The sequence below is a fragment of the Centropristis striata genome, chromosome 6, assembly GCF_030273125.1.
Source record: "Centropristis striata isolate RG_2023a ecotype Rhode Island chromosome 6, C.striata_1.0, whole genome shotgun sequence".
NCBI lineage: Eukaryota > Metazoa > Chordata > Actinopteri > Perciformes > Serranidae > Centropristis > Centropristis striata.
In genome coordinates this window covers 8,963,092-8,976,124 of record NC_081522.1, presented here as the reverse complement: position 1 = coordinate 8,976,124, position 13,033 = coordinate 8,963,092, and the positions used below count along the sequence as shown (strand labels likewise).

The window sequence follows — 13,033 nt, the reverse complement described above, 5'->3', positions numbered from 1 at the left end:
TGTAGAGGTAAGTGTTACAATTAGTTTCTTTTGTATGCTTGTGTGAAGAAAATCTCTTCAGATGTGTAGGATGTGAGTGATTTTCAGACTGAGATTGCTTCTGTGGCCAAACTCAAAAGCAACCCACCAGCAGTGGGTGTTGCAGTTTAAACAATGTCTCTTATTTGAATTATGATAATATAGGCTGTGTTTGTTGCATAATGAAATAAGGCCAGATGATGAATTCACAGTATATTTGCGATGCCCTCGCTGTATAGACTGTTTCCCAGCAACGCTATTTCAAGATGTGTGTACTGATAGGGTGCAGAAAACAGAGTTTCACTGAGGGCTGTGGTGAGAGGAGTTGAGGGGGAGTTGTTGTGTGGTTAACTGTGCAGATCACAAAAATGATGGGTGGGAAATGTTCAGTATCAGTCATTTAACAACAGTTACATAGGGAAATACTCATTTAAGTCAAACAGAAGTATACAAAAAAATGGTAAATGGACTGCACTTATATATTGCTTTTATCCAAAGTGCTTTACACTACAGACCACGCTCATTCACCCATTCACACACACATTCATACTGGTGGCCGAGGCTACCAGGGCACACTGGTGCCTCCTGCCACCATTTGGAATTCATTCACACACTGATGAACACAGCATCAGTGGGCTGTTTGGTTCAGTATCTTGCCCAACTTCGACATGTAGGCTGCCATGGTCTGGGATCGACCCACCAGTCTCCCGATCAATGTGTGACCACTCTACCATCCAAACCACAAAATATAGCCAGCCATAAAATTTAATTAAAATGAAAATAATTAAAGTGGATTCTCTGAGATTCATAAATTCTTCACAAATTCTTGCAATTATGAACAAAACACTGCCCAATATATTAGTAACAGAATTTTTCTAAAACTGACCCACACACTGACAGTGAAAGTGATTCACACTGCTGAATTTTTTTTTTTTCAATTGGATTTCTACCAAGTGTAAAAACATTGGCAGCACAACAGAATTCTAAGTATGGAGGTTGGTTAATTGTTATCTTCTCTCCTTAACTCTTTATGTATGCAGGCTAGTACCTTTTTATTAAAGAGCCAGCTAGTGCTCACCTTTTGTACTGATGATTCAACCATAATGACTTTTAAGTCCATCCAACCCCAACAAGCTGAAAATGAATGGGACCTTCTACTTAAGGAGCCCTGCACCCTCAAAGTAACTTCTGCTGCTTTGTGCCTCTATTGTGAGGACACACTGAGGAAAATGGAATCTGTTTAAAATGTAATGGTTTCTTTTGGCTTCAATCAATACAAATCTCCACCATGTAGTGTCAGACTCAAGCTGCCAGGCTGTGGTAGGGAGCTCTGTTGTGGTGCTCCCATTCATATCCCTCCATGTAGAGAGAAGAGTGGCGGTATAATCACCAGACAGTAGTCATCACTGTGGGGACAGCTGGAGGGCAGCAATCTCCTCTCTGCTGTCTCTCCTCTCACACACAGTGGTTGACACTGTCACTGCCTGATAAAACAATTGGACTGACACATAGCTGCGTGCACATACTGTATGGGCATAGCTGCACATGCAGAAGTATACACACGTTGAATTGATGCGAGCACAAACACACACATACAGTTGCGCGCTAACTGGCAGGTGCACACACGCACACGCTCAGGGACTGGGCATCTAGCCATGTCGACACTTCTGACTTCTTTTTGTCCTTCTCATTTTTGGTTGAGTGCGATAAGAATATGCTAGTGGGTCCTTTTGTCTTAGCTACATTTCCTAAAGGATGGTTTCAGAATATAATGACACTTTTGTTAATTGTAGAATTCTTGTACACTCTTTAAGCATGCTTGATAACAGAGGCATTTATTGTGCTGTGGCCAATTTGTTCAGGATCGTATTATTATTAAAATATCATTATAGCATGTTATTCTATATCCTCCACTTTGGTATGCGTGTAAAGTTGCTCATCCCTGTTTACCCCCCAGGATTTATTTGTTCTCTGATGTAGACCTGGTTATAAAGGAGAGCATGTGTCATTAAACATCTGTTCATACTGATAGAGAACAGTAATCTAGAGCATTGATTTAAAGACAGACTGTTGTGTTATTTTTCTCCAACATGCCGTTAAGGTCATAGCGGGTAGAGGTCATACTCCATTGTCTTGCCTTTGATTCCTGTTTCTCTCTGCGCCATAGCTTTTCGTGTACAGAGATTATAGGTATATCAGAGTCGTATATCTTCTAGTTCTTTAAAGTGTCCTTCCATCTCTCTAAATGTGGCTTGGTGAGAGTAACATTTGGAAAATGACCACGAGCAACAATTTGTCAAGCTGTACTGGCTGGTGTGCTCAATTCACTTTCTCCTTCTCTACGATAGCAGAATTACAGTTGAGTGTTCGCTGACCTAATGCAATAGAGGCTCCATACGGACAGAGTAATATGATTTCCAAGGCTTTTATTCTGTGTCTGCGGCTGGATAGAGAGGAGCCCTGAAGAGATGGCATCTGAATTGGGGGGTGGCTGTCTAAGAGAGGTGGCCATTGAGCAAGAGAGGGAGGGACATAATGTATGTGATAGGGAGAGCGGCAAGTACCAGCCTTGATGTTGCGTATAGTGGAGAAGGAAAAGGACACATCAGGGTCAATTGAGGCTCACAGTGAAGCCTCATTGAACCTCTGATATTGAGTATGGTAGTGTATTGACCTATTTTTTCCCCCTGCAGGTCATCTCAGGTTAGAGGTGTAGTGGCGGTCTGCTAACATATCCAATACACTCACCAACGAGGCTGACCTTGAGATGGCAGCCATTTGTAAATGTCTATGTTAATAAAAGTGGTCCCATGTGGGCGAAAACCATGAAACAGCATGCAGTTAATGTAGTAATCATATCAATAAAAATACACAGTTCAGAGTGTAAATAAACACAAATGCTGATGCTGATTTTAGGCTTTGTTAAGCTATATTTGATATTTATTTTATAACCTTTTAAGTCCTCCTTAATAAGCTAAGTAACTTGATATAATATATTCAAGCTCTGTTTCTTTTATTTTGCCGTGGGTGGTCAGTAATTGCTTAATGCAGCTTTTAAATGAAATTATATTTCATCATGATAATGAGATTGAGACGAAATTGAGGTCACCGGTCATTGCCAAATGTCCGCCACAACATTTTACCATGAGTGGATTACTGAACAGCCCACCGGGCACAAGCCCCTCTGCCCCCCTGGTCTTTGCCTGTAAAATGTCACTTAAAAGGCACAAACTAACTATGAAGAGATGCAAAATGACCACAAAGAAGCATATGAGGACAAAGAGACACAAAAAGACTACAAAGAGACACAAAAAGACTACACATAGATCACAAAAGACACTCACAAAGACTATGGAAAGGCAAAAAACAGTTCCGATTTTTTTTAGGACAATACCGATTTCAGAGGGGAAACTGAGGGGGAAAAGAAATCACAGATTACCTATATGGCCGTCGATATAATTAATTGTTGATTTTAAATTAAAATAGACCTTTTCTAAATGAATTGTGCATTAATATTTGCATCATTATGACAATGCAAAGGTACTCAGAATATTAATATACATTGTCAAATACGTCACCGTCTTTTGAGAAGTAGGGCCACGCTTTATTGCCCAGACAAACTACATGATGACACCATTTCCAAGTCACCTCAAGCATCATTTTCTACATTATATGTTCTGTAAAAGAAAGTTTTCATATTGGTTCATATCAAACAACATATACGCTGAAACCAATAGATAATGATATGTCTATGAAAGGGCATTATCAGGTGATAATATCAGCCAACAAATATATTAGTCGTGCTCTAAAGACAACTACAAAGAGACCTAAAAATGGCTACTAAGAGACACTAAGCAACTACAAATAGACTCAAAATGGCTACAAAAAGGAGCAAAACAATGCAAAGTAGCACAAAACCACAGGGATGTGTAATAACTGCAAAGAGACACAAAACAACAACAAAAAAACTACTTAGACAACCATACAGTGTGTTTGCCTTGCTCCTGTGTAGGAGAGGTGGTGGGGCATGTCTGTGCCTATGTCCCGGGGCCTGTTGTCTCATAATTGCCCAATGCATTTTAAAATATACCCCAAAGCTCTGGGAAATGTTTTGGTACAGATGTAGTACGTATTTAAGCAGAGTATTTTGAAACCCTACTCATGCACATTTTGCAACTATTTGAGAGAAATATGCTATTTGTAGTAAAAGTAAACCCACTCGAATCTTAAATCTAAAGCTATTTATGGCATACAAGTTTCAGAAATATTTTTTTGCCCTCATGAACAGCTTTCCCCCCCAAGTTGGAGAAACTACAGAGCCAATTGATTGCTTTATAGGTTGGACCAAGGCTGGGAACGTCACCTTACTGTGCCACAGCCAAATTCCAAACAAATATAGCAACAAGCGTCGAGCCTGTAAATAAAACAGACTAAAAGCAGCTTTTAGGGAGAACAACGACATGCATAGATGACATTTCTGAGGTAGAAAGGATTTTTTTTTGCCATTCTGTGTAGAAAATGTGCAATACTACAGAAGATTTAATGCTTATTTGGGTTCTTCCTCCATGGCCTTAATGGGTATCAAGTTAAAGAAGCTATGCTTGGCTTGACAGTCAAGTAGCTCGATGTTAACAGTGGCAGTGAGCTAGAAAATAGTTAAATGGTCCTGAAATACATCATGGCACATCAATCAACATAATAAACCTGAAAGTAACTGCTCCTATTCAGTACTCACACAGCTTCACTTTCAGCTGAAATGAAATCAAGAGAATGGATACATCAGTCTCTGTGATTAGTGAAAGCAAAATTACCCCCTTTCCAAACAGAAAATAACAATAAATAAGAAGTGAATGTCAGACTGAATGATGCAATGTCAACAAAATGGCAGTTCAGTCAGTACATCAAACTATGTTTGCTGTGCATGAAAGGCTGTTTCAGATCAGCCACTGTGGCACTGTGCACCTCAGGATGGAACACAAATTGTGACCTCAAAGTCTAGTTCGAGTAAATAGTATTGGTCTTTGAGAGGTAATTTTAGAAGGCAATCAATGCAAATGATTTTTCAGTAGCAGTGATGAAGTTTGGAATAGTACCTGACATTTGAGCAGAGGTCTAAATTATGTATTCAGGAATAGCTGGTAGTGTCATTGTTCTATTGATAACAGAAATAAGTATACATTTGTATTTTGGTATTTTGATACCCGACCTTTAAAGTTTGCCGTCTGAAAGTTGGACTCATATACATATGTTTGCTATATTTATCCTCTGGCTCAATGTTTCATCTCATAGGTCATTTTCCCCTCCCCTTTCAGCTAATCTGTTGCTGGCTGTTATCCCATCTCCACTCTCAATCACAGACATGCCCTCAAGGTACCGTGACATCCACGCTGCCTGTTTACAGCAGGGTCATAAAGAACCTCGCCTGCATCAATATTCCCATATCAGCCCTCTATGTTGTGCTACAAACCACACACTGGCAGCCAGAGGAGCGTCTGATTGAGGTTGTGTAATCGCTCTGGTAGCCAACAGCCCTGTGCTCTCAGGATCTAAAGGGCTCTTCAATTTCCTACTGTACCTGAGACAGCAAAGGGATAATAAGCTCATTACCGAGGTGTACTGTGGAGTACAGTGTGTATATGCATTGTGTGTGCATGCATGTGAATGCAGAGTACAGTATATATCCACATCTTAAAAAGAATCTAATCGTTGACCCAGGGATTGCAATGAAGAGAGCTGCCAGGCTCGCTGAGCATAGGTTTATATGATAATGGGTATTGTTACTATGCATCTAGATTCGGTATTAGAGCACAGACTGAGGGTAATAAGATGACAGTTTTTTTTCTCCCTGTAGATTATTACGAGTGAAATTCTTCTGCAGCTGGATGAATAAATTATTCCTACTTATTTAGGGCAAACTTGGTTCATACAAGTTGAGCCAAAAATATAAGACTGGCTGAATTATAATGTAGCAGCCGAAGCCACCTGGGAAATACAATTTCACTATCTTATTCCTTGGTAAACAAAGAAGGACACGCACTATTGGTAGACACACACAGGCAGGGAAGAAGAACTTCATTATCTGTTATTGTGGATTGTAAACAGAATCTTTTATTAGGCTTTAAGTTTTTTGCAGTAGTTCTTTATTGCAGTTATGGATTTGCTTATTTGGAGAGCATTGTTGTTCGGCTTGTGTTATTTAAAACAGACAATTTGATAATACAACAATTTCAACATTTTCCTTTAGTTTAATTAAATAACTTCTTTATGAAAACATAACATCTGCGGATTCTATTCACTTTGAGGATTAAAACAGTATTTGTTATTATTTTTTTCATTGTGTTCAATGTGTGCTCTCCCTGTCCCACCATAAAGTCATGCTCAATTCATCAAACCAAAATAAGGCAACTGTAGATTTTCCATTTGGCTCAAAGACGTGACTGTTAAAGTGAAACAGACTAGGCTTTGATTACATCTGGTTTATGTCAGACGAGGTGATGAGAACCATGGTCTTCTGTTGTGTCTGTGGAATGCAAGTCTTTAACTCTAAAAGCAGTGATTATGAGCAGTACCCTTATAGCTCTTCAGCTATACCAACATAACATACACTACTTCTTCCCATTCCTAACTCCATACATTTGACATGGCTGTCTTTGTTGCATCCTCACACCTGTAGTCTCATTTCAGTTTAAAGGCCTCCCCTTAGAGGGCTCCTAGGCAATAAGGTCAGCGGTCACTGGGGATTGCAGGTCTGGTGTCGGAGCAAGTGGCATGTTGATGAATGGGAGTAATCTCACAGTTATTACAGAATCACAAACACTTTACGTGGGGGGAGGGGAGCATAGGAAGCCTTTTGCTGCGTAAGGTGAGTGAACACGAAATTTATTATAAATATACATATACATAATATTTCCTACTTCTCTCTCTCTATTTATATACCTTGTTTACCCTATGCTGTACATGTATTATTTATGTACACAATGCACTGTATTTTGCTACCATTACAAAAAGCCATGCAATATCTACAGTACAGTATATGGTGTATCTATGAAATCTACTTTTGTTCTCAATAAATAGTAATAAATTATCCACCTCTTGTTATTGTACATTCTATTGCACATAGTATTTACATTACTGCTTTGGATTAACATTTTCCCTTTTTCATCATGACCTGATGTCAGTTTTAGCTGCGTTTATTGACTGTATACCCTAAAGATAATGAGTTCCTTCACTCCACGTCCTCAGAAGACAGACATTTCTGTCGGGCATCTTTGTCCTCAAATGTCACCTTTTTGTTCCTCTTTGGGTCGATCCAGGAGTTGTGAATGATGGCGTTATTGGGGGTAGGATCTGCCTCAATGATCGACACTACTCGCTTCTTCATCTTGCTTTTCAAGACTTTCTGGAACTTCTGCCTCGTGAAGGCATAGAGTAGAGGGTGAAAGATAGTGGTCCCATAAGCCATGACCAGGAAGCCCAGTCTCAACTTGACCATCAGGTCACTGGGGCCTACGCTCAGGATGACTGTGTTGAGCACCGTGATGGGCGTCCAACACAGCAGGAAGGTAGACACAATCAAGAGGGACATTCTAAAAACCCTCTTTTGGCGTTCTCGCCTTTCTCTGTGGCGCTTAACAGCCCTTCGCAAGGCGATGATGACAGAGACGGAGGTGCGCATTCCCAGCGTGGGGTTGCGGCTGCCGCTGCTCTGGGACGCATCTGTGGCCTCTTGCTGCGTTGTCATGGCTGTCATGGATGGGCGCTTTTTCCTGCGAGCCTTCTTCTTCTGTGAAGCGTGAAAACGTGTGCCAATGCGAATATTGAGCGCCTGCAGGATCTTTGAGTAGGTGATGAGCATGACGACGGCAGTAAAGAAGAAAATGGGAATCTGAGCGAGCAGGTGGTAATAGAGGCCGAGTTCTGTGTAGTACTGGTTAGTGTGAACCACATTCTCCACCGCTGTCTGGTTGAGATCAGCGTGGCCCTGGGCAAAGAATCCCACTTCAATAAAGGGTACGAGGAAACTAACGAAGGATAGCACCCAAATGGCAGCCAGCAGAGCCAGGGCACGGCCCATGGTCAGGACCCGGTTGGCCGGTTTGACTGAGATGTCATAGCGATCAAGGGTTATGGCGAGCACATTAGCAGCAGTGGCGACACTCGCAAAGGAGACGCAGGCTTCATGGAAGCAGCAGACCAGTGCAGTGTCTCCCTCCAGGGAAAGCAGCACCACCACTATAGTGAGGGGGATGCAGCACACACAAATCAGCACATCCAACACATGGAGGTTCATGGTGACAATGTTACTGACAGAACTAATGAGGTTCGACTTCATACAGTAGAGGGCAAGCACAGTGAGGTTAGAGCTCAGGCCCAGGAGGATTTCCAGCATGAGGAAGCCAGTGAGGGAGACCTGGAAACTAACAGGATAGGGATACGGGCTGGGAGTTGCCGGACTCATGGTGCGGCTGATGGGCTCAGTGTTGTCGGTGACCGTGACGTTGCTCATGGTGGCTTCTTGTTCCGGGTAGGGAAGGATATGCATTATCCTGTGTGTGTGGAGAAGAGAGAAGAGAAGAAGGGCATTTAAAAAAATGAAAAGGAAGACTTCTGTGCATCTCTAGAAAGTTGTATTTAACACACTTCTAAGAAATTTTGTTAGACATAATGCTGCCAGTTATCTAATGATAAGGAAGCCTTTTGAGTTATAATGAGAAATACTGAGAGCACTTAAATAGCGCTGGAACTTTTTTTTCCTGCCATGCCCTGCAGATTAGATTGTCTCACTACGCACATGGCATGACTAACTAGTAACTATCTTGCTTCAATCAGCTTCTACTTTTGTTATCACCATCCTTGATCAGTCAGTTGCATCCACAGCGGAGGACCATAACAGAAACACTTTGAAACAAATTAAATTCTAATAACCTCATAGCCTTAATGGCTTAGTATGTTGAGGCTTTGTAGTGGCTTAGTTGCGGCTTAGTATTCTTTTGAGTCTCTGTTGAACAGAAAATTCAAGCTGACACAGTTTTAATGTATTAGCATTTACCGTACACATACTGGATATAGACCAGAGGTCATAAAGGCAATGAAAAATTTTAGCCTCAATTGCATGTGATTAATATTATGGGGGGGAGTTAATAAAAATACTTGCTATCTTTGTAACTAAACTCAACATTTCTGGCAGCATTTTAATCATTTGAAATTACAGAAACATAATATTCTGTCAGAAGAGTGTATTAACTTTGTCACTAGCAGGCCTCCAACTCTCAGAGATGCACTTTAAAGTACAAGATGTTTGTTCAGAAAGGAGTTCAATAATTGAAGGACTGACGAGGCACTGTTTGAAACTGTAATTAATATTGGGTTAAGGGAGAAAAATCTAATACACATGCACTTCAGAATGAGCTAGAATAACTGATTAGCACATGCAATATTAAATTCATCAAACCTCCCATAAAGAATTAATTTAAATTTGAATGACATGGAGAATATAAAATTGTGTTTTTGTGATATTTACCTTTCCCTACAGCACTATCTGAATACCAGGGCTGTGAAATCAGGCCATAGAGTCCATGTTGCATCCACAGAGACGAGCATCACATCCAAACATAGCCTGTGGAAAAGTGTTTCCGCTTCAGCAGAGCCCCCCCAGCGAGGCTTTCCCTTTCACTGTTAGTCCCTCCCAGAGAGGCTGACAGCCAGAAAAGCACCTGTCCGTCTCGCCAAAGACTATCTATGGGCTGCCAGCTTTTTCTTCCTGACCTCAATGGCAAGAAAGCTGAGGAATCGGCCACCTCCAGCCAGTGGATTTTAGAGAATATAGGCTAATGTCCTCTACAGACTTTTACTAAGATCTGTGGTGCGTTTGCTTTGGTGATGGTGGGAGCTCTGATGGATGAGTGGAACAGGGATAAAATGTCCGAGCCACCTCCTGTTTATAATCTCATGATATTCCCAGGCAGGAGAGACACGGCCAACCAAGAAAACAAAGAAACACAGACTCTTTCCCCTGCGCGGCGCTGGAATGTACTGCTCATAGTATGATGATCCAAATCCTTCTGGGTTTTTTTTGTCCTTTTTGTGAAAAGATAGTAGTCAGATCTGTGAATACAAAAAAACAGTTACATCCATTAGCTTGTACTCCAAGAGGCAGAGTCAGTCGGCTATGGAGATTCCCCACTGTACACCATAGTAATGTCCAGAATCTGTCCAGGAGAGGTCAGTGCGTCCGAGCAGCATCCAGGCCCATGTCCCCCCTGGGAGCACTAATGGAACAGGCCTTCACTCGCCACCTTTCTCATCAGTCTCTGTGCGCCTGGCTCCAGCTGCCATTGACATGTAAATCGAGCACGGGTCTCCAGTTTGCCCCTCGACATGCTTAACCCTCAATCACTGGAGATGGCGTGAGTAGAGCAGATTATTGGAGTGCATGTGTGTCCAATCACCATGACATGTATGATCACTGGGACATTTGTGATCACCAGTTTTTATATGTGCACAGGAGGAGAAGGGGGGGTGAGTGATTCAGGAGAAGGTCATCCTCGTGAGGTAGTGGAGGTGAGTTCATCAGACGGAGAGCCTGTCTTGTGGATTGTGCAAAAAGGAATCCGGACAGGTATTGGACTTTAGGTAGCAGGGTTTGCTACAACATCATCTGTCTGTCCTTCAATGCCACATCTTTCTTCCACAGTGACCTGAAGAGAGAGAAAGGATGGGGTAATGGAGGGAGAGAGGGAGAGTAGGAGGAGTAGGAGAGGGAAGTGTGGGGGATGCGTTAGTGAAAATAAACATATCCTCAGCAGAGAGGCGACAAGGAAACTCTCATTAGCATAGCAACAAGCCTCTGATGTCTTATCATGTTCCTGTGCATCTCCTGATTCACTTTACATCTTTGTTATTGCATTAACATAACAGTGGCGCTAATCAAGGGCTTACACAAAAGCAACTGGTATTTGACATCCCTGCCTCCTGTTGTCAGATTAAAGATTAGCTGTAGTCATATTTTGCTGTTGTTTTTTTGTGTGCAAGTTATTGCAGAAAATATGGTTTGTCATAATTTCCACTTGTAAGCCACAGTGGTGCAAAAATGCTCATACATTTTTCATATAGGCCGGAGTTGCTAAGAGCCTTAGCACAGTCTGATTCCTCGGGCAACTTGTCATAAAGATATGGATGCCCCCCCGCCTGTATGTGGTACATGTAATCTCTTCAGAGGAAGATGTCGGTCATTCTTCAAGGTTGTTTCAGTTAGGGATGCCGTACTTTACTATGCCACAATGTCAGCAGAAATGATCAAGCAGCACCACGCTTCAGAAAGAGGATCATTCATAAAGATGCACAGTTTTAAAGTGTACAATTGCATATCAAGTTTCTTGCATCATTCAGCCTTACAGTTTGGAATTTGACGTGTGTGTGTGTGTGGCAGCAGCAAGACACAAACAGATGTGCTCAATGTGAGGCATCCTAATGCATGAAGAAATGATCAAAAGCCTTTGACAGTGTGCTGTTTACAGAAGCAGCTGCTTAGAATTACAAGTTGAAGACTGTACATATTTTAGTCAGTTACTGATAGGTTTCACTTTAACCATAATCATGTTTCCTTATAAGACAACAATACATTATAACTGAAGTTATGCAGGAAATGATATAGATGGTTTCTAATCCCATGCCTTTGTTGTGCCAATGTTTGGCATTGAGTTTTGTTTTGCTGTCACATGCGTTACTCTCGGCTTAGTGCTGTAAATCAAACCAATAAGTAGATTGCCCCATCAAGACACAGCAAAGCTCACCATGCAGGGTAAACACAGATGCTTCGGAGCTGGTCCATACACCACGCTGTCCACTCTCCTCGCGGCTCTGCAACAATCTAGGTCGACTGATTGAAACTGCTGGTTTATCTTCTGCTCCTTCCAGCAGTAATCCAACAATTTGGATTAAATATTGATGAACATACAAGGGTCACACAACTGACAGATGTTCTTTTCCTCCCGAGTCCCAGACAGAGAGAAAAAAAAGTCCACAGAGATTAGTCCTGACAGGGATGTTGGTGGGATTGTTCTTCTTCTCCCCCCTTTTCTCTTATTCATCCATATTGACAGGTTTGTGAATACTCATCTCAGCAACTCTCTGTTGCGCTCCCTCCCTGCCTAACTGTCTGGATAGGAGTGCAAACCATCACACTCCTGCTATCTCTCTATCTCCCGCTCTGCTCTCCTCTCTTCTCTCTCCCTCACTCCCCTGTTCCCTCTCTCTCTCTCTTACTGCGGAGGTTTGCAGTGCTCCCCCAGTCCTGATTGGTCTTCTGTAATAGGCTTAACCCTTTCCTCTCCAGCGAGGGGAGGTATTTCCTTTTGTTCTGACTCTACCCTCTCTTTCCTGACAGTAACTGTGACATCCCGTGTGGGGCTGTAGTGCTTTGGAAAAAAAAGCTTCTACTACGCTTTTGCACAGGGACTTTGGATGACACTGCGCTAAACACACAACCTGCTGCAGATCCGGATAGGCAGACTGTTGAAGGAAAAACAGCAGAAAATAAGGGGAATGATGTATTAATTAGCCCTGTCATGATGTAATGAACAAGTAATGTGTTGGTGCACTGTGGGGGGAGTGATGAGGATGGAGAGCCAGCAGAGAGAAGCAATATTTTTGTATTGATTTTGCGCACATACATAGGTCTTAATATGCGTGTGCAAGTGAGCATGAGAGGCAGCGAGACTGACAGAGAGGAGATAAATTCTTGCAGCTGTGAGTGGGAGAAATGGATTATGCAGAAAAGAATAAAAGTCAGAAAGGAAGAGATAGAGAATAGTAGCTCTCTGATTGATAGTTTCAATTAAGTTGCTCTGTCAGATCAGTAAGAGGTTGACCACCCTCTATTCCTTTGTCAAGGCTCATTTGTCAGGTGCAATTATTGCCAGAGGGCATCCTGGTACCTGACAGCCTCCAGTAAAGAAGAAGGGGGGCATCTGTCGCACTGGCACGGCTAACTGATAAACTAACGATTAAAGCGCAC

At 42.0% G+C, this 13,033-nt stretch overlaps 1 protein-coding gene across 1 annotated transcript; it reads right to left on the bottom strand.

The window, feature by feature from the left end:
• Positions 1 to 6,106: 6,106 nt before the first annotated feature.
• Positions 6,107 to 12,208, bottom strand: LOC131974027 (G-protein coupled receptor 22-like). The gene is made up of 3 exons (XM_059336193.1): positions 11,811 to 12,208; positions 9,539 to 10,715; positions 6,107 to 8,564 (listed from the first exon to the last, which is right to left on the bottom strand). The coding sequence occupies exon 3, from the start codon at positions 8,558 to 8,560 to the stop codon at positions 7,244 to 7,246; it is 1,317 nt and encodes a 438-aa protein (XP_059192176.1). The 5' UTR covers positions 8,561 to 8,564; positions 9,539 to 10,715; positions 11,811 to 12,208; the 3' UTR covers positions 6,107 to 7,243.
• Positions 12,209 to 13,033: the final 825 nt, after the last annotated feature.